The following is a 25,967-nucleotide window of genomic DNA, read 5'->3' as shown; positions in this document are numbered from 1 at the left end:
TCCCCTATAATGCTATAAGCTAATATAAAAGTTTAATTATTTTTAAAACCTAATATATGTATAAAATATTTTTTTAATTTATAAAATTTTATAAAATGTAAATAAAATAATTTTTATTAAAAAATCTCTTTTAATATCTCGAAAAAAATATCTCTTTTTATATAGACATATACATTTATATGTTACATATGTATTTACGCGAACTAATATGAAAATTTCTTTCCAATAATAGTAATAATAATAATTTCTAATTTGTTTTCCGTATATAAGTTAAGACCCCATATACATATATCGTAAAAATACATGTTAATATGAAATCGAAATTTATATAGTAAATATATTTTTGGTAAAAATGACTAAAAAGATATTCAAAATAAGGCATTTGGTCATTGCATTTTTTATTATAAAAAGAAACGTACAAAACACTGAATATAATATAATATAATATAATATAATATAATATAATATAATATAATATTTTAAGAGTAACATTTCATAAAAATAAACTATTGTTTCCAAGTGGTTACCATGAAGTTATTATTTGTTCTTAAAAACTAATATTTGTACGATCAACGCAGTGTATTAAACTGTATCTACGAATACGCATCTTCTCGGAAATCGCGTATCATATTGCATCAACAAAAAGTAGCATTATATGATCTTATACATAACTTATAACTCTAAAGAGGTACGTAGTAATCCAGTCTGGTTCGTTTCAGTCAAACATCAATCACGATTTGGTTAGATAAAAGACAAACTTACTATTAATCTTCTTTGAAGAATACTATTAAACATATTAAGCTTTAATGAATAGAAAATTCTTTGTACCTCTGACTTATGGAATAAAGAAACAAAGCATACTACCTTGTTCCTAACAATAATACCAAAAAGTATGTAAACAAAAAAAAAGAGAAACTTTCTACCACGTCTCTTCTGGCTCGACTGCTATTTGCGGCCTCATTGCTGTAGGTGACATATACACTGCTGTGGCATATCCGCTTACATACTGTACAAAAAGAAATATACATTATTATTCATCTTTTAAATGCTACTGCATATTTATCATATAAAATATAAATTACATATACAATTACAGTATGATAATGGAGAAAGTTACACACCTCTCTAATGTCTGCACCTCCATATCTGTTTGTACCTCTTCCTGGCAAATAGTTTCTGTTCGAGCTTCCATTCAACAAGCAATCTGGAACAGGTTGTTCTGCTTGTTTCAATATTTTAATAAGATCTTCACGTAGTGGTGCATCATCATCAGGTTCAAAAAAGGAAGTCGCTCTTCCTCGGTTTCCTACACGACCGGTTCTTCCAATTCGATGAACATATTCGTCGATTCCCTTTGGTAAATCATAGTTTATAACATGTGCCACATTCTTTATGTCTAAACCTCTAGCGGCAACAGCCGTAGCTACCAAAACAGACATCTTCCCACTTTTAAAATCAGCTAATGCTTCTTCTCTTTGTTTCTGTAATCTGTCACCATGAATACTGGTAGTAGGATAATTACTCTCGGACAAGAAGACTGCAATAAAGTCTGCCTTCTTCTTCATTTCAACAAACACCAAAGTACCTTGTAAAGTACCAGCATCGTGTTCTCTTTGTAAAATTTCTTTAAGTAAGTCTTTCTTCTTACCCTTGACAACTTCATAAAAATTTTGTTCCACATCTGCACAAGCTCCACCTACGGTACCAACTGCGACGAACAAATAATTGTTTAGAAATCTTTTTGCCAAATGCTGTACCTCATCAGGAAAGGTGGCAGAAAACATTAATGTTTGCCTGTTAATCGTGGGCATGGTCTCATGATCTACAATCTTTTCAATATTAGGTAAAAACCCCATGTCTAACATACGATCAGCTTCATCCAATACAAGAAACTGTAGGGAAGAAAACTTAATTCTTCCTCTTTCTATGAAATCTAATAACCTTCCAGGTGTTGCTACAAGTATATGACAACCTTTAGAAAGCTTTCCCCCTTGGTGAATAACAGATGTTCCACCATATGCAACTGCAGCCTTCATAAATGAACCGTATGAAAACTTAACAATCTCGTGCCATATTTGCATAGTAAGTTCTCGAGTAGGTGATATGATAAGAGCTTGTGGTTCACAGTATGACATGGATAACCCTAGATCAGCATCTCTTTGTAATAACATATTTATAATGGGAATTGAAAATGCAGCAGTTTTTCCTGAACCTGTTTGTGCACAAGCCATTAAATCTCGACCAGCCATTATAATTGGAAGGGCATTCTTCTGTATTGGAGTAGGTTTTGTGTATCCTGATCTTTTTATATTGTTTAAAAGAAGGGGTCTAAGACCACTATTTTCAAAACTTTCTATTTGCGGAGGTGGATCCTCTCCAGTTACTTTAACACCAATAAAGTCATACTTATCAAAATTTATGCCCATTTCAACACCATTACTGAATAAGGTTTTCTCATCACTGGGTAAATCTGGTGGAATATACTGTTCTCTAGGTTTCTGTGACATTCCTGCACAACTGCTTTGTGCAACACCTGTTTTTTTTGATCTACCATCTTGGTCATTCTGATTACCATCATCAGCATTATCTTCATAATTATTATTTCTTCTGTAATCATTATTATCATTATCATTTCCATCCCTATTTTTAAATGTACCTCTTCCTCGACCAACCCTTCCTCCTCCTTCCCCTCCTTTGCCTCTGCCTTTCCCTCTGCCTCTGCCTCTACCTCTTCCTTCTCCATCTTTTCCTCCTCCTTCTCCGTCTTTTTCCACTTTACTGGTTGTTACTTTGTAATCATAACCATCAGCAGATTGCCAAAATTTGTCAGTATCAGATTGCTCATTCTTGATATTTTCTGTGTCTTTAGAATCCCACACATTTTCGTTGATATTACTATTGTTGATATTATTATTGTTGTGAGGTATAAAACCTCGTCCTTTTCCATAACTACGTCCATTACTGTCATACTAATATAAAAAATGACAATCATTTTTATTATCATAAACTGTTCTAGTATTGAAATTCTAATACTTACAGAAGTTTGAGGTTCATCAGACCATCCAGAATCCATTATATCCTATAACAAATTTTATTTTTATTTTACAATAAGAATAGAGAAAAGTCTACGTAATAAACAACAATAATCTAATTTAAAAGACAATAATTAAAAGATAATATTCCAATTTGAAATAAAACACTTTGAAAATATTATAAACAAAATTTAATAAAAATAATCTAAATAATAAATATAGTTCATATACATACATATATTTAGAAAATTACAATTGATATTTATTATACTATTTACTTTTATTTCGTGAACATTCCAAAATACTTTCCGTTACAACCGGTTTACAAGGGCATCAGTTTAAATTAGTAATTCGTGCAAATAGAGATCGATACAAACTGTAAGCTATATCTCTCACAATATAAACACCAATCATGTACACAGAACTTCAAAAAAAGTTAGAGAACAGAACAGACCGTTTTTTTTTCTTTGACTTAATGATCTCCCTTTGTACTATGGCTTTATTTGTATGCGTTGAAATGCAAAACATATATTTGTAAAACTATTAATTATACACTAATTATAATATTGATCTCTACTTCACTTCATCTCTACTTCATCTGTTTTATTTAAGCACATATAAATGACAATCAATACTAATTAAATATCTTGTTCTCTAGCGCGTAGTAAATATGATATGTAAAAGTAAAAGAAAACATGATTACCGGCAAACATGGCTGATTACTATTAACCATGAACAAAGCTAGTCTAGTTTAACGATACTTACGTTTTGATTGTTGATAGAAGAATAGAAGCGAAAATTTCAATTAAGCTTGCAATTAAGAGAGTCGTGCGTCGTACAGATCAATATAACAGATCGTTTTTCTTTTGAACTGTCGAAAGACGAATGAGACCACCCAACCGTAAGAGTAGAATAGACAGTATTACCAGTACGAACTGTTGCCAGTACGAACAAAGAGATGACAGAGCAGCCAACTTAAAGGAAACCGATTCTCGGGAATAAACTATCGAGTTTTGAAGCAGTGCGCATGCGCTATCCACATTGCATTTAGCTTGTTCAACATCGTAGTAAGGTATTAACGAACCTATACCTTTCTCAGATTTACACATATCCACTTCAAATACAAATAATAAATTATTAAAATAATAATTTGTTGAAAATGTTATATTTTTATTAGAAATATATTAGAAGAATAATGTATAAATGAAAAATTTAATGTAAACAGTTTCTTAAACAAAGGTAACATAATTTTCGAACAAATAAATGATACGATACTTTATAATAATTTTGGAAATCTAAAATGATCTTAATATTTGTATGGTGTTGTTTATAATTGTCAGTAAACATCTTTGGTTTTCATAAAATTATTTCAAAGTTATATTTTGGTAGTATTTGCTTCTTTATTTCCTGAGTTATTTTACAATGTATGTTAAGTATTTACGTACTTGATGATATTCTAGTACCAAAATTGTATTACTTATTACTACAGCAAAGATAAAAAGTACATTATTTATTGTGGAATCTTTTAAGTCAGTTGAAGGGAAATATCTATCTAAAAATCAGTTACTTACATTTAGAAACCATACGAAAACAAGTGCCAGAGTCGCTTTAGATAAAAGGCCAATAATATTCAAGGTCAAGTTTTCTTTGTATACAATGTGGTTGCAATTTCCTGTCGATTAACTTTTATATAGATATCTTCAGAGAACGTTAAGTTTACAATAGCCGCAAATGATTATAGCATCATAATTATAAATGTTTATATACCAAATCATTTCTTTCACTCAAATTGCAAAATATATCCTTTATATAACATTAACATTGCACACATTCTAGAATAATTTCTACCTTATTTAACAATTTTTATCAACTTGATTACTATGTCTATATTATAATAAAACAAATTATTTAAAACGAAACATACATAAAAATATTACATATACATTAAAAGATAAAGAAAAGCATTTCTAGAAATATCGACATTTATATATATAGTACACTCTCAGTGCCAGTTGATAATATTTTTTTGTCACCTAATAAAACTTTAAATAATAAATAAAGATTGTATATTATCACTAAATAGCTGCTATTTTACTATCTGTTCAAATTTCTATTGATGTTATTTTCGTAATTTTTATATAGTATCATAAAAATAATTATTTAATGAATGCTACCTTTCTAGTTTGCTGTGATGATTGTGCAAATTTATTGTTAGTTAAATCATTACCATTACATTTTTATTTATACTTAGGAATATAAGTTGAACTTTGATTCTTATATAACACTTTCATGTAACAATGTTACTTCTTAGTGAACATTTGCAGAAATATTGTACTTCAACGTTTACAAATATACAGGCTTAAAGATAATATCACAACATAATAGATAAGATCGCAACACCTTTCTAGTAGAATTTTGCCTTTTTCACATCATTTCAGGGAAGGAATATCTACATACTTGAGAAAGCAAACAAATATATAATGTTTTTTAACATTAATAATGTTATAAATTGATTATCAGAATAAACAAAATAATAAAAAATAAAATAAAAATAGTTCTTTTAAACGCATTTTAATAATATTAAAATTCACAACTTTTCATGAGCCATTATGAATTATTCGTCTAAAATAATTTTTTACAATTCCATCGATGAAAGAACTCCTTGTTAAACTTTTATTTATGTTTTAGATGGATGTTCTCTTTTCATTTTTAATCACTAACAATATATAACTCTAACGTATATGCTCTTGTATTCTTATCTTTACTGTAAAGACAGTTAGACTTATGTGCAAAAATAAAATAATTAAAGTTGGTAATATATAGTATAATATATTTGGTTCATGCACTACGCTTATTATATAAGCATTAAATTATGAAAATTCAATTAGAAAGTAAAATAAAAAATTATTTCATTTATTTACTTGTAAAAAAAAAATAACGAAATTCATTGATCATTTTAGTATTTTAATATAATATATTAATATTCATTAGATCAATATTGACTATTATTTAAAATTTCATTACACAGCGCGAAACATCAAAAATAGATATCTTATTTTAAACCTCTGAAGGCTGATGTCTAAAGAATAATTTTTCTCTTTTTCAATGCTACAAAATATCTAACGTAAAATATACATTCTATTTTAACTTGTTAAATCCTACATGTATGTTAAATTATCGAATGTTGAACATCTTTTAAATTTTAGTTGCATTACTAAGACGTAATTAAAGAAATACAATTTCAGTGAAAAGTTCTACTTTTTAACTAATATAACGAGTAAATACTTTGGTTTGAACACTTTGAGTATCTTTTGCATATCATATATAGCCTATGCAATTTTACATCTTCGAATCTCTTATAAATGTATAAATATCGGCAGTCTGCTAATTACATTGTAGCAAGATCGAGAGCATCTTGGAAATTGACGTCATTGATACAGCAAAACCGTGATCACATTTCTGTTATGAATCTGCTTGTCTCGGATCATGCAATTCATCATAACGATGCATACACGTTAATCCGTACAGTAAGATAAAAGCGCTAAACGCGGCGCACATGTATCAATGACAATGAATAAGACAAAGGAATGTGTGAAAGAGAAAAAGTATAGCAGATGTACCATAGTAGCAGCTGTAGGGCTAGTTTTCAGTACGTACAATTATGTATCTATTGTGGTTTTCAAACATTCGGTTTATTGAACGAAACATCCAGATACAATGATTCTTATTAAATAATATTTGGATACCACAGTGTTTAAGAGATTATTGTTTTATTTATTTATTTATTTATGTCAGCGTTAGAAGAATCGTTTGTTTTTTAATATATCACAATACTTATTCCAGTTGGTAAAAACCTTATTGGTTGGTACACCTTATTTCTTTAATGCGAACAGTTTTTAGCATAATAAGCGATGAACTGAATACCGGCGAAGCTTAACACAAATTGCAACTTTACTTCTAATGTATTTCGATCAGGATAATTACGCATTTCAGTAAGATTACGCATTAGAAAAACGTTTGAAGATAAGATTATTAAAAAAGGTACAAATGATTCAAAAAGAAAGTTGAAGCGGATGAAAAAAGAGAAAACACGTTTGTTCTAATAATAGTAATATATATCTATGTACATTGATATAAGAACAAAAGATCTATTAATTCCTATTATATAACCTGTTTTCTATAACTATCTGTTAATCCATTTAAGAATCGAATTCTTGTTTAGCTTTCGAAAGAAATTACTTTTTATCAATTATCTACAATAGAAACGCATTTCTTGGATGATATTTTGAAGGAAACATAAAGCATTAATATTTAAGATCAATTTTTCCGAAAACAAATACATTTATCCTTTAGTTAATTGATGAAATATTAGAGTATAATATTGCCTATGAGTAACTATATAAACTGGATCAAATTTAACTAAATTAGATTAAATAAAGAAATACTTGTAATCGTAAAAGCTTTGATATGTTTTTGATTATGTATTGCAAACACTGTCTTATGTAAATTAGCCTGCAATTAATTGTTAAAGATGTATGAAATATTATGAAGAAAGAGAAGGGATTAAGGCCCGTAATAATTAGAAATGAAAATTAGAAATAATTATTATAAACGGCAACAAGTACATAAACGATAATAAATACAAAAACTCGTATAGGGTTTTTAATATATGTATTCTTTTCAAATCAATTGTTCTTTGTAACAACGAAGTAACCATCCTTATACCCAAATGGCACACAGTTGACTCACGTGTTCTTTGCGTCCTTGAATAGTAGTAAAATAAACTTCGAAACCATTTGCCTACCTTTTTGAAGTGCGCGAAGAACGTAAATGCAATAGTATTGTAAACCTCCAATTCTTCATCGGACCAGATGTAGAAAAGTGTGTTCAGTGTTGAGATTTGCTGTAAAACATTCTTAGAAAAGTTTACATAAAAGCTAGGAATAGATACCTTATTATAAAAAATATAATAGAGAATTAGTAATTAAAGGAAAAATCAACAAAATTATTAATTTACAAACTTCCCTAAAAATAGTTCATGGCAATAAATTACATCACTGAATATTAATTATCTATAATACATATAACGTTTATATCTCTTAAATTCGTATGCTTTTAACGAATTAACGAAATTTATTAAAATGCAATGAAAGCGTAGCAAAGATTTTAAGATAAAAGTAAAGAGACGTTTATCTTTTCTTATTAGTTCCATAAGTAAAATTAGCCTTAATAACTAAATGTGAAATCGTTTATACATGAATAAGTAAAAGCGTATTAATTGACTTGATTTAATAACAAAAATAATGATACTGATACGATAATGATAAATATACATATCTTCATGAATCAGCAACCTCTTATATAGTGCCAATATATATACGCTCGACATATTATACAACATTTTTTATAATAATATACATAATATATGAAGGAAAAGTTTCTACATATACATGAGTTGAAATATTTTCGTGAACCACTACACGTGATACGTGATAGTACCATTGAAAAGGATATACGAGACATATGGTCAAGTTTAAAATAAACAAATGATATATCCCGATGAAATCTTTCTGTTTACATATTTCATGACTCTCTGGAATAGGTCTTATCGCTTAAGGTGACTTAATGGTGAGGCCATGAGAATGTATTATGTATGCTGATCGTTCAGTTAGAAGTTAAAGAATTTAAAGATAAAAAGCTTGAGAAGAAATGACACTAGTTCTTCTACGAGGTTCGATGCTTATAGCAATTTTATTCTATTAAATGTAGCTACAATAATCACAAGAAATAAAAATACCGCGATCTCATTTATATCAGTAATTTGTAAATTTTAATACACCTTGTCAAGAATGAGCAGATATTCGGATACATACTGTGCACGTAATACTATATGTAAAGATATTTTTGAACAATATATAGTAAAACGCATTTACTTCGAAGAAAGAAAAATATCGAAACGAGTCAAAATATTCATACTATCGCACACATTCAGCCACCCATTAAGGATAATTATGACGCGCGTTACGTAAGCGTTCGGGCGAAAATGCAAACAGAAACGGTATTGTAGACGTATTAATGTATTGTACGTATACGGTATATGTACGAATGTTTACTCGAAACGTGATTTGCATGATTCGCCAGAACGATGAGTAACGGAAGAAGAAGGGGATAGAGCGATTACTGCCGCGGTAGAGCACGACAATCCTCTTCTGCTATCCATGGCTTAAAGCTAGGACTCGAACGAGTTTCGCGGACACGTACGCCTGGCTATTGCCACATGTGCATACGGGAACGCGGCTGTATTCGCATATGTGTGTCACAAGCCGGCAAGTGACTCATTCCCTTCTTTTGCCATTGCATCTCGTCAGCCGATCGTAATAATAGAACGAAATTGATTCACTCGCCTCACCGGTGATTCGTTTCGTAGCCAGATACTTACCCCGATAGAATAAAGATATCGTTTATCTGCTATTTCTAGTACTTCTTTTATTATAAAACGATATAGGATCGCCTGAGCGAGATACTTTGAGCATGATAGAGAAACAATTGGGGCAGTTTAATAAAATTCAATTTGCTTTGACGCTTGAAGCAATTAGGACGAGTTTCGGTTTATTGGGTTATTGGATTGCTCGAATTGTTTTATTAAATATAGCTTGTTTGGAGCATTTAAACAATGAAGATATGAATATAAATATAAGCAATTGTATTTTCTTAATATAGTAATTATCTAAATGATAAGCGTATCTGATAATACTGCTAAAGCTGGTCTTAGATTTTATTGTTTAGGAATTTCTTTGCAAGCATCGAAAGAAATGTATTTCTATTATTAATAATGAAAAAAATGTTCTTTCAACAGGAATTATGATTTCAAAAAAAGAAAAAAAAAATATAGATACGAATCAAGCGTAGCAAATTGTAAACATTTTCTTTCTGTATAATAATTTTCTGATTACTCCAGAAACGTCATATTATACATTACATCTATCTTTGAATAATTATCTGATTAAAGTGCTCTAGAATATTAATATCTATAAATGACGCGCACTTATGCAAATGTTAAATTTGTAATCACGCGAATTGAATATCAAATAAAGTCACGGTTCCGTTACATGATTCAGTAAAATTTATTTTTGTCTATAGTAACAACCAGTTGCTCAAGATAGAATAAAATCTCAGTAATGCGCAGCAATTTAACATTATAAATAAATAACTATATAGTATTACGTGCTCATAATTCGCATTCTTTAATTTTCGTGAAACTGTGTTTTTCGACAGCGAAAAGAATTTACCTGCTAATTTAAAATTTGCTCCCATAAATAGTTTTTGTATTTATTGATATAATAAATCTTACAATAGAAGGTCCGTGGTGTGTACAATCTGTTTGTCGTTGTTGCTCTTGCTACAACTTACGGGAGATTACAATTCAGGAGAATTGTTCAGTTTCATAGCCGCATTAGTACAATATTGGTCTTATGAACGTATATCGATCGATTTGTAACATCGAAATAGCTTCTAATTTGTGCTTAAATATACCACACATTAACAATTGTAGATGTTAATAGTAGCTATTAATATTGTAGATATTAATAGTAGATATTAATAGTAATAATATTAATAGTAACTTAATTATAATTATAGTTGAAATAATCATCTCTCGATCTCAATAGAACATTAATTTTTTGGAATTATTTTCTTTTTTGGAACTTCTACGTGGATACATATTTCGAGTAATTATAAGAAAAGAAGATTGAAACTCGGTAAAATAATATAGCATATATGGAATTTGACCAAAAGTGTGTCAAGAACTGTTAAAAAATATTTGAGACGTCAAGATCTTTGTTGAACGACGTTTGTCATGAATTGGTAAAGAAGATCTTAATTGTAGAATATGAAACTATAATGTCTCGCGTGACATCATTCCAGTTCCAATTCTCAGAGATCTTTGTTTACTCAGAACAACTCATTTATGCAGCGGTTGTCGAATTTATGCTAAGTTAGAAATTATATGTATCAAGAAATATATATCAAGTACTACAAATGTAAAATTAACTTGTTTGTAATAATTCACCTCAGTCTGCAACAGATATATAGTTAAATATTCTTCTACTAAATTTATTATTGCATTTAATAGAAACGACGTAGAGATATTTTTATATACTCAGTCAATATGAATGAATGATAAAAATTAGTATGTTTATGCGTTAGTGATCCTTTGCAAAGTAGAATTATAATTTAGGGTAATTTTTTTCGGGAAATTTATAGGTCATTTATAAATAACGAAAAGAATTATTTTGAATGGAATTATAAACATTATTTAATCACGAAGAAGAAACCTAATTTTTCCAATCACTTAATAGAGAATAACTTCTTCGTTAACATTTTTTAATACTACTACGCTTGACTATGTTTGACGATTTCAACTAACTATAATGCAAATGGCTTTTATATAACAGATAACTGACTTCAAAGCAAATGAATTTTATATAAAAATTGAACGTTGTTAATTTTTTTATTATCTTCATCGTGAATTTCAATAAATAGGGAAAAATCCTTAAAAATCATGTGGCGAAAATAATTTTATACTTTGTGCTTGCAAGACAATCAGAAACCATATTTTTCTTGAACGCTTTAATCTTGCTCTCATTAGAAATATCTTGATTTTGTCTTATTTTATCGTTAATTTCATTAATAAGATATCGCACAAAGGTAATGAAATTTAATGTTTATAATCTACATTAGATAACATATGTGGACTAGACAATTGTGAACAAAAGCAAACATGATTCTAATCATGGATTTACATCACGAGAACTTGAATAGCATAAATACGTATATATATATATATGCATGTATTCTTATATTGCAAAGTTAAGTATTGCCTAGTTAATGATCCAGTATTAAGATAGATATTAATGAAAAATACAATTGTTAAAAATACCAGATGTTCGATTTTAATGTTCATTTAATACTATAAGCTAGAAAAATTTGCCGAATGTCCAGCTGGACAAATTGTAAAGTATAAATTTAAAAAAAAATTTAATACTATATTGAATTCATTTGCACAATTATTGTAGTTCCACGAAATTTAATTTTCTCATTAGTTAACTTCATCAAAAGAACAAAGTACTCTACTTGCTATGTAGATATCTCACGTCTTACTTACATGATCTCTTTTTATGTTTCAATAAAAAATTGCACTGTAGTTAGGTTATTCTATTATATAATATAATAACGTTCGAGATACTAACATTTACTTTGCAAATTTCCTTTTCTTCTCCCTTTCGTTTTTTCCTTATCCCTCTTTTATTAGTTTGCTATGATACGTACTGGTATGGTATTCATTTACGACTACAAAGAATCCTCGTACCAATTATATATATATATATATATATATATATATATATATTAATAGAGTATTTGAATCATAGTTGTTTGAATAATTTATTTAGAATCACTAATACAATTTTAGAATGGAAATACGATTAAGAGTTTTATGACGATACTGACAGTATTAATTGGTATTTACTGTATCATCGCTGACTAAAATCTTATCTTTAATCATGATTTTACGCGTTCCAGTTGATAACCAAACTGCAACTTCATACATATCGTTTATTCAATCTGCAATTGGATCGACGACACATGGACAGAGGAACACATTTCTAGTAATTATATCGTATTACTGATATTACAAGTGTTTTTAAACATTGAGTTAAACGTCTTTAAATTCTATCAAGGAAAAATTACTATGAAATCGTCTACGTGCAAAACATTTTTTCGCAATCAAAAATATGTACGTTTTTACACTACGATTTCTGTTATATGTTTAGAAAGCTTAATATCTTTGTCTCTTTTTTTAGAAGTGTTCCTTTCGTTATAAATATTCATTATTATATGAAATCTTTGTATTTTGTATTTCGCAAATTTGAACGCTTAATATACCCATAAAGGTTCGTTTCAGTATGTATTTCGCGGGATATTTTGAAATTTCATTAGCGTCGCAATGAAATGCCAGGTATCGTGTTTATATCGGTGAAGTTTGAAAAAAAAAAAAAATTAGAAAGTGTACATGGAAATTAGAAGATAGTTATTGCAAACATATTTCACAGGAGCCATCAAAGTATTTGATCAATAAGTTATCCATTTTACATTAATAAGCTTCCTTGTATTTAGTGAAAACACCTTTTCCACTAATTACAATCGTTGCAAAAATACCATTGTATACTTTATGAAAGAGTCGTTTTTATTTAAAGTACAATATCATATAAAGTACAAATAACACAGCTCTTAATCGTCTTGTATTAAACGCACTAATTTTGTAGTGAAATTATGTAGTATTTTGTTTTATTAAAACCAACTCTATTTTGTTTTATTAAAACTAACTTCTAATTTCCGCCTTAGATCAACCTTACCAACATAAGCGTAATAGCCATGTGTCATTGCAGCATTAATAACGTTTCAAAAAGTTTTTTTCATGTAATATGGCCATACAAATTTTTTTGCGATAACGCATTCATCAAATACTTTCATGATTCATCATACGTGCTTGTTAAAAAATCATTTATTATTTGAAATAATCGTAATTACTATAAAATTAATAACTCCCGCGTAATGAACAATTTCAGTGATTCTTAACGAGAAGATACAGCTTGATTTAAATGATCCTTCGAGAGTGTATCTGTTCATGCTACATCGTACGATTTATTGTGCAGTTATATGTGATAACGTTCTGGTCATTTCTTCAAGCCTATCTCTCTCTCTCTCTCTCTCTTCCTGCTTTTTATTTTAAATTACAAATATCGTCGTCAATGGTAGGTCGTCGATTCGACATTATTATGTTGATATCGCGAATGGTTATCGGCTGGAGGACAAACCGCTATAAAACGTTGTGAAGCGCTGTCGTTCTAATTTCGTAATATTGTTTTCTTTACACATTCCACATGACATACTCGGCTAACTAGCATACGGCTATTGAATTTAGCTCGATATTTACGATAACAAGCGTTGGCTATTTGCTTTTCGAGCTTGTCACGTGTCACGTGTATTACACAGGTGTGTCGTTTTTTTCTTCTCTGTCTTACAGTCATGCTTCTATTTGCACGCATAAATTTGCGCTTGTATCGTGATTAATTAACACTTGAACGCCGATGAAGTGTTTTGCAACTTTTGCCAAACGTGCGCCGTTCCCTCTCCGTACATTAAACTATCGTTTCAAATTATTTTCCATTCAGTCATCGCGCGTACTCATCGTCTTCTGTGTACTCGTATTTCATGCGTTTATCTTCGAAAAAAACGTATCGCCTACGGATTGAAATATCGATAATTGTAACGAAATCTCAGGAAAACCGTGTAATAAGTTTCGTTTGACGTAAACATAGCATTAAAAACAAAAACATTGTAGCGTCACCCAAAATCAAGTCGGAAACTACCGCTATTAATAGTTACGTGCGCGACCGCATGTGCTTTATTATCACTTGGCGAGGTTTGCGAACAGATATCGCATCCATATTTGAGATGCTTAGTCACGCGACCTCGGTTATTCGAAAGGCTTCTCCTCTATTTAGTTCGCTACAGATGAATTTTGAGAGTACAGGTCTGTACAAAGTGCATCTCGTAACAGCGAAGGAAGAATGTTTCTCGTAGGTAATGAACTTTCTTAAAAAACGATTTCTGAACGATTCCCCTGAAACGTTATCGTTCGTACGATAAGATACTTGATATCTTGATAGACTATTTAGATATTAAGGGGAATGCACACAGACACACACATATATATATATATATATTTACTTGAAAAAAAATTGTCGTGTCATGCCTGGAGCCTGGCAACGTAAATTATTACGAGCGCTCTTTATTATTATATTATTCCGTTATAAAAATATTTTGCAGCCTTACTTCATGAGACAGCAATTTGGTGATCGTCATTTATCCTTGACAATTTTAAGATGACGCAGATGGCTACGAATGAATGTTACAGCAGTTAGATGTAAACGATAAAACGTAAAATTGTCGCATGTGCTGTTTTAATGTCGTATAGTTGGGCTGTAGGAAGCGTAAATGTGTCCCGTTTTAATTAGATTCGACGAGCCTATTCTTTCTTTCCAGCGTAATAACACCTGGCATAAAAAAAGAACGCTTTCTGTGTTTTTAACGTCCGTGTAAAACAGCAGGATATGCAAAACAAAAGGGATAATTACGTACACGCGGCAGATAAGTTTGCAAAACTACACCCACGAACAGCGGTGAAAGTACGAATGACTGTCGGCTGCATACTTATGTAGTTACGTTTCCTTACACTGTTATATCGCGTGATTACGATAGACGAACATTTGCACTATATGTGGGCAAGACGCACGTTAATTGCGCTGATTGATGATCATTTCCATGGAATTGCGGAAAATTTTATTGTAATAAATCGTATAAATCGATGGTGTCACATTAAATGTTAAATACAAATTCTTTCTCTAAATTTGTTTAATTTTGTTACTGACGTCGTTGGATTCTAATGTCGCAAATAGCTCAATTTGCTGTTTAATATATAAAATAAATATTAATTGAAATGAATTACATAAGTAAGATCGTCCCAAATTAAAAGTTTTATTCAAGTTCTTTCTTTGTTAATGTTATTACTGGTGTTACTTACTAACACGTTTCTTCTTTCTTCAATTTTCAATTTTAATATGCAAATCGCTATACTTGGAATACAATTCGTTCCGTTTATTTATCAAAATTAATGAGTAACTGTATGTCGTAAAATCGCGCCATTATATAGATACTGGAATTGCATTTGCGCGTACGTCAATTAAGCAGCAATATTTACTGCAACTTCAATTTTTCGCGTTTCTTTTATGTTGCTGTTAATATCTCGAAGACGTTATCAGTAATACTATGTTTTCTCGCGCGCATTTAATTATGACCAGAGAAGTGAAAGAATGTGATTTTTACGAATAAAAAGAAACGTGACTTTTCTGGAAAATTTTATATCGCATAAGAAGATACAACCGCTTTCAAGACAGCCTATTATGTCATTGATAAAATTAGAAGTAACGTAGTAACATGAAAAGTCGATACGTATGATAAACAACTTTTTTATTTCTTCTAATTGTGTTCATCGTTCTATTGAAATCAGCGTTTTGTTAAATTTCATAACATATAGGACGCATCATAAATTTTCATCTTAAAACGTTGTTATTTATTTATCAGCTTTGATTGCACTCGAGATTATATCCTACAGCAACATATCGTATGATATTCCCAATCAATTTCTGTCTTTCTCGGTTACTTGTTATCTCACTTCGTATAGTAAAAATACAACGTTAATATCAATAAAAACTTGATTTATCAATTAAATTTGTATGCCATACCTAGAAACGATTCCATTCGTTTTATTCGACAGAGCGTGGCACGTAACGTATCACAAGGAAGTTTCCCACTTTTTTAGAATACAAGGGTTTATCAGAAAGGACTCTAAAGTCCAATCATAGCGAAGCGGTATAAACGATAAAATATGTTTGCGACCGCGCTAAAATGAACTTGTTTTTAGCAAGGTCAGTTCTTTACTATTTCCTTGATAGCAATGGAACACGAAAAAGAGAAAAATGAGATATTTGTAATTAAATTGTTCTTTCGTAGACTCTTGATACTATGCTACTGATACGCACGAGAGGAATTGTAACTGTTTCTCCTTACAAATATATTTTGCCATGTATGATATAAATATATTATATGGATACGTGTGTTATACGGAACATTTTGAAATTTTATCAGTACTGAATGAAACTCGACTATCATAGTAGTCGTATTGGTAAAATTTGAAACAAATCTGAAAATATACACAAAAGCTACAGTATAGTTAGCGAAAGTATATGTTTCACAGAGACGAGCAAAGTATCTAAACAGTCAAATTATTTATTATATTAATAAGCTTCAATGGTCTCAGCAAGACCATTTTTATCGCTTGTTATTATATAGTTAAGATTGTTGTTCGTATCGTATAGTAATTTTTTACTTACAGTAAATGTCTTGTAACATCCGCATACATTTTCAGACCGGTTCCTTAAACCGATACAATCCTGACAGTACCAGTGAAACTTCAAAATGTTTCATATATTATAATAAACGCATAAAAAGTTTCTAAGGTAAATAACGAAATACTTCGGTGATAGTAACGTGAAAATGTAGTAAAACTATCGCTTTGTTTCTATGATAAGTAAATAGATTACAATAGTGTTATATACATGACAATTGCTATCGTTCCTTGACATAGTATTTTTAAAACGTGTAGCTAGATGACTTAACAGATTAACATGAAATACGCTAAGTTACTGATCGATGAACGAATTGTCCAAGGGTACGCAAAGTTGACTATATGACGAATCGGTGGACACGCGACGTAGCCGTACGACGTCGCTCCCACCGTCGTCGGTGTCCGTCCAATGCCGAAGTGAAAAGTGACGCTAGTCACCAGCCTCTTGAAGCGAGTGGTGACGCCCCGCGCCGGGTCAGCCTCTCGGCTACGCGCCACCAACTAAAATACTGTAGTTATGTTTACGCTGCGTTCGCGATCGAATGCCTATCTAACATATCTCGTGATGTCGCGGTAATCGTACGAGTCTAGACGGGCATAATGTGTTCTCCGAGGAGAAATCATTGGCCATGATAGATTCCCGTCTGTGTGCATCTCATTAACGATGAACTATGATTCCGTGAATCTATAATAAAGTTTTTTTTAATGACTCGTATCAAATTTTGCATAATCATGCGGTTGTGTGACAGTTTGTGATTCATTAAGTGTTCACTTTTATTTTAATTCATTAAAATGTGTCGATATAGTGAACAATATCGAATTCGATATTGTTGAACGACAGAAGTGATTATCGATTGAAACATAGTGAATCGTATCGACGAACAAACGGATTCTTAATCGCAAGAATCTAAACTTGAGTTGATAACTGTATCTTTGTCCTTAGCACCGAGCCATTGTTGAATTGCGTGTAAAGAAAGGGGGACACAGTGTAGATATATTTGTGTTTATCTCGGCGCGATTAATATGCAGCAGCAGGAGGTAGATTCAATATGCCGCGGAAGATTGTTGTGAAAGAGAGAAAGGAACATCTGGTAATGTAAAGGTGCTAAAGAGCTGGTTACTACGAGAAAACACATTTACGCCGGCGACGTTCTCGAACATGTACTCCTACACGTATTGTACCGTTTACTGTACCTTGAAAATTCTCGAGATATAGTACCGGTTTATACGTAGATACGTCTAAAGCGAAACGACCGATCAATCGAAGAGAAGGATATATAGTGAGGATATTCTGCTGATGTTAAAGCGTATCGATCGAAAACATTGATTTTTGGATTAAGCTCTTCTAGAGCTTAAATGGCGACTATGGGAGTTATCGTATATATACCACGTAGGTAATTTTTTCCCGAGAATGAGTAATATTTAAATGTATGCATTTGACGTCGACTCATGCTCGACTTATCGGTGATCGGCAAAATAATGTCGTATTTTCATATTTCACGCGCTAGGGTCTTACTTCGTTGTAGACCCTGTCTCGTTAAAGTTGAACTATGCAAATTGCTATTGTTTACATTTTTGGCGTCCCGATTATAGTATGTTTATTCAAGCCGATTTACGATGGAAAATGTAAGAAGTTATAAATAATGTTCGAGACTGCTTGATTTTGTCGTAAGAAGGAAGAGAGAAACGTAATATGCGCGAGCTTTGGAATTCGTATATATAGTTAGGTATATACATAGTTCACAATGTGCAGAGTATATCACGTGTTTGATATGCCATCGACCTACATGTACTCTGGATTAACTCTGTGACCAGCATTGAATCTATTGAACTCAAATAGCGTTCGACTTAAGCACTTAAGCGATACTTAAAGACTGAAATTACGTGCTTCTTGAATAAGAATGATGTTATATCATGATACGTTTCTCATTTATAGGTTCCATTGAAAAGTGAATTCGTTAGTCTGATAGCTTATCGCTGAGATCGAAAGTGCTGAGTCACAACAATTTAACGATTTACTCTGTGCATTCTTACTATATTTTTTCTTCTCGCACCTCATATTTTTTCATGCTTACATCGCTATATATAACGGATAGTCTGTTATTGAATATACTTCAGCGCATTAAATGAAAAATGATAAATAACAAAATTCGAATGAGTATAACAATCCTAGTCTGAACCATTAAGTCATACTACATATATGTATCGTCTCATGTATGTTAATAGTGCTCGCTTAATACAGCATATATTTAATGGATATTTTTAGACAGACTTAATAACTTTTAAATATAATTTAATTGTTGTGCTCAAAGTTATCCGTTTACTGAAAATGCTTTATTTGAAATTTAATTAAATGCGTTTTATAAAATCGCTTTAATTGAAAGCATTAATTCTCTTTTTTGTGCTAAAGTTTCAAATGCAATGTACGTATATAGCACGTATAGTAGTTAAATATATAATAATATATATAATATAATTATATAAATAAAATATATAATAATAATATATATAGATATTATGCATACAACTAATCGAATGTTAAATCGCACAGACGTTTCACCTATTCGTTGGTAATGTGAAACCATTATTATCCCTCGCAGTATAATTTACATATTTCTTCTTGAGGCAAACAAACTTACTTGAAAAACTTGCATCAATAAGGACAATGTATTTAAAAAATCAACAGTTTAAAAATATATCATAGCTCTTATCTGAGATACGTATATAGTCGTTAGTATAGTGAGGAGTAAAAAAAAAAAAGAAATGGTAATAAAGCATTGTATTTCTTTTCGCAAAATTAGTTGATAAGAACGAATGAAACTTGATCTTAGTCACGTACGATTCTGTTGCAGCTGAATGTGCTGAATGTTTCTAAGAAACGCGGTATCACTGTACCAGCGCATCTTAATCTCTTTGAATGCAACGTTCCTGAGTTAATTTCTTGTCATATATCCGGCATGGATTCTACAGCCGATATTGACTTCTTTTTTAAATTTTTATCTTTTTCGCAATATGTTATTCTCCGATAAACTTGTCAAGTTGTGTTTATTTTGTATATCTATATACGTATGTATATTTGATAAAATTTACTAGTTATCTCATGTTTAAATTATTGATTCATACATATATCTGGTATTGGTAATATCCTTTATTCGTTCAATAAATATATAGAATATGTTTCGATAAGTTCATTCTAAATTAAACTAGGGTAAGTAGAGTCGATAACACGTGAAATAAACATATTCTTATACATATTTCTTTCATTTATCGTATAATTCTTTTACGATTTCTTGATTTTATCTTAAAGATATAGCGCATATTAATAGGCATGGTTGATCAAGAAGTAATCCACGCGACCAATAGACCTTGAGCTTGAGCCTTCCTCTTCTTACGGCATGTGTATTTTCACACTGTTCGTTAAATGAAATATATACATGCACTGTTTGTCAAGTAATTATTTAATAAAATCATGCGAATGTTTCTTATTACACACGACTGATTCACTTGCACCATAACTTGACAACTTTAGTAAAAATAAATATTATTTCTACAAAAATAATTACACACAATGAGTAACTTATAAAAATGTACTATTACAAATTTAATACTCTATCATTTCATGTATTTTAATAGTGCTCGCTTAATACAATACATATCTCAGTGGATATTTTAAGACAGAATTAATAATTCTTAAATATAATTTAATTGTTGTGGATGACGCTTAAAATTATCCGTTTACTGAAAATGTCGTAATATAAAACCGCTTTAATTAAAAGAATTAACTCTTTTATTTGTGCTAAAATTTCGAATGCAATGTACGTATATAGTACACTTTTTCACAATTATTGACGTATCTATAGACTTCATTGCTAAGCAAAATTGTAAGTCAAGTAAATAAGGAAATGCAAGATCATTTCATAAAATCGCCTTTTCGTATTATCATATACATATATCATTTCACAAAGTAGTCTTTATTTTCATATTTGTCCGTATTTATATTTTTGCCTTCATTCTCTCTCTCTCTCTCTTTGGTTCTACAAAAAATCCTTTATTAGATAAATTTAATTATAGTTATGTGATTTATATTATAACTTAAATTACATTAATATAATATATAATGATAACATATTATTATTAAAATAAAATGTTACAGGCATGTATACCATGCGCATGCTAGATAATGGTAACAACAACGCTTCTGGTCCAACGGGAGCAGCAGCCTTGTCAGGAGTTCAGACAGCTGGTGGTACAACCTCTTCGGCAACAGGAGTTACGACACTTCCGGGTGTAACAGACGAAAGGATGGATGCATCCAGTGATAGTGCTGTCAGCAGCATGGGCAGCGAACGTGTACCATCCCTTTCGGATGGCGAGTGGATGGAAACTGGATCTAATTCTAGCCATACACAAGCTGATTCTCATTATACTATGGATTATGCTAGGTGATTAAATTATATTGAAATAATGAAACAATTTCAATAGAATGTTATTTACCAATCGGACAAATTGATAAGTAATTCCTATATTTTGTATTGCAATCTCGCTTCCTGTTCGAATTAACGTTATCACTGAAATTTTTATTAAATGCTCTTACATAATAAAACCAAGATGGTAATGAAACAAATAATGTTTTGCAATATAATTTTACAAATTACAATAATTAATAATTAGTCATGTAAGATACGACTGTCGCAAGTTACAGTTTTTCTAAGACTATATAATTTTGTCGATAAATGAAAGTAAATGACGTAAATTCTAAATCATAATATTAATAATGTTTATGTAATTATATTAGTCATTTTGTTATTAGCAAATACCGCATGTCATACGACTGCAGCTATTCCGTTTCTGGAAGGAATGCTGGTTCTCCAAGATGTCAAACAGAGCGTACAATGCCTCCAGTTGCTCAAAAAAAACATCAGATGTTTGCAAAACGATACTTCCAGGAACAAGGAACTGGTTAGTTTATATATATATATATAAACAATCGATACAATGTGGCATCGTATGTAATTAAGATTTAATGGATTTTACATCTATTTTTCATACATGGCAGGTTCGCCTCTCGGAGCTACAGCACATCCTACCACTCCAATGAAATATGAATATGAATCGCACACAGTCGGTGCTGGGGCACCAGGAAATGCCTATTCTGGCCCGATCGAGGGTGCAGCCGGGCCTCAACCTGAAATAAAATATAGTTGTAGTGTAGATTTCAGTCGTCATCAATCAGGTAAAACTGACCTCTTAGCTTCTAAATATTTATATCAAACAGATATTTCTTAGCTTTACCTTACAGAACTCTAAGACGATAAAATATTTTAAATAAAATGTATTATGTATTATTTAAGTAAGCGAGATGTGTCAGGTATTAAGCATAATAATACTTGCTTCTTTTTTATATCATCAGGACGTTCAGCTATAGAACACGTTCATCATAATCACACGTACCATTTACCTGCAGAAAGTTCCGGATCTCTTCAACGTCCAGTTTCTCGTGACAAAAAAGGTGAACTGTATAGATCAAACTGGCAACATGATTGTTGCATACTTTAATAATATTATAATGTAATAATACTATATTATTAACTTCAATAATTAAAAAATATTATTGAAAATATTAATAATATTAATAACATTATAATATACTTTAATAATATGTAATATTTATAATTCAATAGTATTACATTTGTAATCTTCGTTAATGTCTTTTTTAGTACGTAAAAGTGATAGCGAGGAACACCTAACTAGAGATGAGAAAAGAGCAAGGGCGTTGAATGTCCCTATTCCGGTGAATGATATTATTAATCTACCAATGGACGAATTTAACGAACGTCTTAGTAAATATGATCTCAGCGAAGCACAATTGTCTTTGATACGTGACATTAGAAGACGGGGCAAGAACAAAGTTGCCGCCCAAAACTGTCGCAAGCGTAAGCTAGATCAAATCATTAGTCTTGCTGACGAAGTAAAGGAGATGAGAGACCGCAAGATGAGGCTTATTCGTGAACGAGAATTCATGCTTATTGAAAGACAACGTGTAAAAGACAAATTTAGTCAACTTTACCGTCATGTATTTCAAGTTAGTATATTCTATTAGTTATTTATTTTGCAAATAAATTGGAAATTCGGCTTGTAAATAATATAAGTTAATAATTGGATGTAATATTATTCGTATATTAAAATTAAAAACAACTTTACCATTTAATTTACAGTCCTTGCGCGACCCTGATGGCAATCAATATCATCCTTACGAATACAGTCTTCAACAGTCTGCCGATGGAAATGTGTTGTTAGTGCCAAGGAACCAGACAAATCCTCACCATCCACGTCCTACAACAATGGAACCAAAAACAAAACCTGATCCTGAACATAAGGAATGAAATTATCAAGAAATCACGTTTTAAAACGTTTGGAAAGAGAAACTCTATTTTCTTCATATACCGGCTGCACTTTTGCAAAACGAACGTAAAGGCGGTGCTGAGATAAAAATTACTTACAATTTTAAATACCACAATGACGAGTTTGCGTAGAAAGCTTATTGCTTAATACTGATATATTTCACACATGTTCAAATAAATGAAAAAATTTTTCAAAAGTTTTGCAGAAACTCACATTGAGTCTCACATTTCTTTACAACTGAAGAATAATCATCAAACGTAAGAAATGTCGATTGTACATATAGTTATATAGCATAAATAAACCAATAAACAATATAAATAGAAAAAAAGTAGACAACATTTATAAAAGTCTGCGTTATATTTCTTAATGTAAAATTTTTATTTATTATTTTAAACAACTATATCATTATGAGTTGATTTACAATCACGAGCTCATTTAAAAAAAAAAGAATCATATTATAAAATTTTTTAAGTGTCACTTTTTTTCTATTCAAATTCAAGGGAACAGTATAATAATAATCCAATTAAAATAATTTTCTTACAATTCTCTTTTGTTATTTTTATAACACAAGTGTGTTTTAATCCTAAATGCATGTATATGTACATGTATGTTTTTTACGCACCGTGGGTATATTACATATACATATAGTGAGTATATTACATATACTTACATTTTTATGAAGAGGATTTAACGCGTTTCGATGCAGTTGTTTCAGTTATGAATATATATACATATGATATATATTTGATATATAACTGACGTAGGTGTTAACTATCTACGATCACATCGAAATATGATTATTCAACATAATTCTTGTCTATTAAATTAAATCACTTTCAAAATTATATAAACTTGCCAAACTTCATAAATATTTGCATATTTTGGTAGGAATAAAAAAGGGAGTTACATTGAGTTTGTTATACATAACTCAATGGGGAAGAGATAAAATATATCTGCACAAATATGCAATGCTAGGGAAATAAACATTTGTTGGACAACATATTTGTAATTTGCAATGATAAAAAACAGGAATGCAAAATTAAACTTGCATTTATTAAATTGGAAATTAAATGGAAGGAACGATTTAAATAATAAACAATGTGTGTTAAAGCATCGAATAATATATATTGTTCTATGAACTGTTTAGTGTTCTGTACAGTAAACTGCTCCAAAAATGTTAAATTTCAGTCCGTTCAAATGAAATATTAACGATAAATTGTAATATAAAGTGGGGAGATATCTAGTAATTAATGTGACTATGTGGATACTTTTAACACAACGTATTGTACTGCTACAATATTAATAATAGTATTGTTTGAAACATGAATGAAAACATAACAAATACACATATTTTTATAAAGTAAGGGACGAATAAAGTTTAGGTATTTCACATTTGTCTTTGTATATATATATTAATATAGTTAGAATAATTTTCTATAAATATTATACATATATAAATATCGAACATATGTATTTATGTATATACATGTATATGTATAAATACATATATGCAGAGTAATAATTGAGATATATGTTATAAGATTAAAAACGAAAAAGAACTACTGTTTACGCCGACAATTTATAATAGTCATGTCTTTATTAACATTTACATACACAATTGTATTTATATTATTGGGTGTAGGCTGCCTTTACGTACTGTATTTAGCGAGTGGAGATCACGTTGTTAAGAATTGCTGCAAAAAGAATAATTTACAATTACTCTGTTCGTGAATTGTACAAACGAACTAGATTTATACACCTCAATTCCATCTGATCACATTGTCATTTTAAGATCTCCTATGTCATTAAATTTCTATATTGTATAAATAAAGCTGAATAAACCTTTGGGGAAATTACTGTATACATTTTAATATAATATGTACATGATACTTGTCCATCTTCATGCTATTTATGAAAAATTAAGAATTTAAAAATAAAAATGAAACTGTGAAAGCTGTTACCCATGTAATTATAATGCTGATAAACAAAAATAATTTTTATAATAAAAATATTACATAATATATTTCTATATGCAAAAGTAACATAGATTTTTTAATATGAACAAAAGTTGAAATTTTAAATGAAGTTACAGTGTTATAGACCAAAAATATTCAGGATAGTCTGATATATTATTTTGCAAAACCTAATTTTGCCTAATACTATTTTATTTCTTTGGCTCTTTGCAATATATTTCTCTATGAATAAGAATAAATAAGCTCTGCAATATATTTGCAAAAAATTATAATATTTATTGTTTATATATATTACATGTGATGCTAGAAAGCATACTAGAATAGTCATATAATACGTAAGTAAAAGAATAATTTTCATAGTATATAACAAGAAAGTTAAACATCATATAAAAATTATAGTGTATAATTTATTGTAAATGTATTGTGAAGAATATATTCCCTGAATAAGCGATGAATATAAATACTTCTCCCCTCAAGGTTCCAAGGACTTTTACTAATTATAAGTCAAGTGAAATGTATGTACCTATATATTCC

The 25,967-nt window shown here is 30.2% G+C and overlaps 2 protein-coding genes across 8 annotated transcripts in view; one reads left to right on the top strand and one right to left on the bottom strand.

Annotated features, from left to right (window-relative positions):
• LOC117240536 (segmentation protein cap'n'collar) overlaps window positions 1-25,323 on the top strand; it is a 111,816-nt gene extending 86,493 nt beyond the window's left edge. For 6 of the 7 annotated variants that reach the window (XM_033506562.1, XM_033506557.1, XM_033506565.1 and 3 more), the window contains 6 exons: window positions 21,212-21,500; window positions 21,869-22,017; window positions 22,115-22,291; window positions 22,469-22,567; window positions 22,776-23,140; window positions 23,274-25,323. In XM_033506562.1, the coding sequence (XP_033362453.1) occupies window positions 21,212-21,500; window positions 21,869-22,017; window positions 22,115-22,291; window positions 22,469-22,567; window positions 22,776-23,140; window positions 23,274-23,441 (1,247 nt within the window). In that variant the 3' untranslated portion in view covers window positions 23,442-25,323. Of the gene's footprint in view, window positions 1-21,211; window positions 21,501-21,868; window positions 22,018-22,114; window positions 22,292-22,468; window positions 22,568-22,773; window positions 23,141-23,273 lie in introns of those variants that run through there. The other variant, XM_033506574.1, reaches the window with a different exon arrangement.
• Window positions 505-3,965, bottom strand: LOC117240583 (ATP-dependent RNA helicase vasa). The gene is made up of 4 exons (XM_033506586.1): window positions 3,798-3,965; window positions 3,038-3,079; window positions 1,122-2,969; window positions 505-1,006 (listed from the first exon to the last, which is right to left on the bottom strand). Exons 2-4 carry the CDS (start codon window positions 3,071-3,073, stop codon window positions 920-922), a joined length of 1,971 nt encoding a protein of 656 aa, XP_033362477.1. The 5' UTR covers window positions 3,074-3,079; window positions 3,798-3,965; the 3' UTR covers window positions 505-919.
• Window positions 25,324-25,967: the final 644 nt, after the last annotated feature.

Source organism: Bombus vosnesenskii, unplaced genomic scaffold (assembly GCF_011952255.1).
Source record: "Bombus vosnesenskii isolate JDL3184/JDL3185 unplaced genomic scaffold, Bvos_JDL3184-5_v1.1 scf7180000013264, whole genome shotgun sequence".
NCBI classification, from domain to species: Eukaryota; Metazoa; Arthropoda; class Insecta; order Hymenoptera; family Apidae; genus Bombus; species Bombus vosnesenskii.
This window is presented reverse-complemented; position numbering and strand designations above follow the sequence as displayed.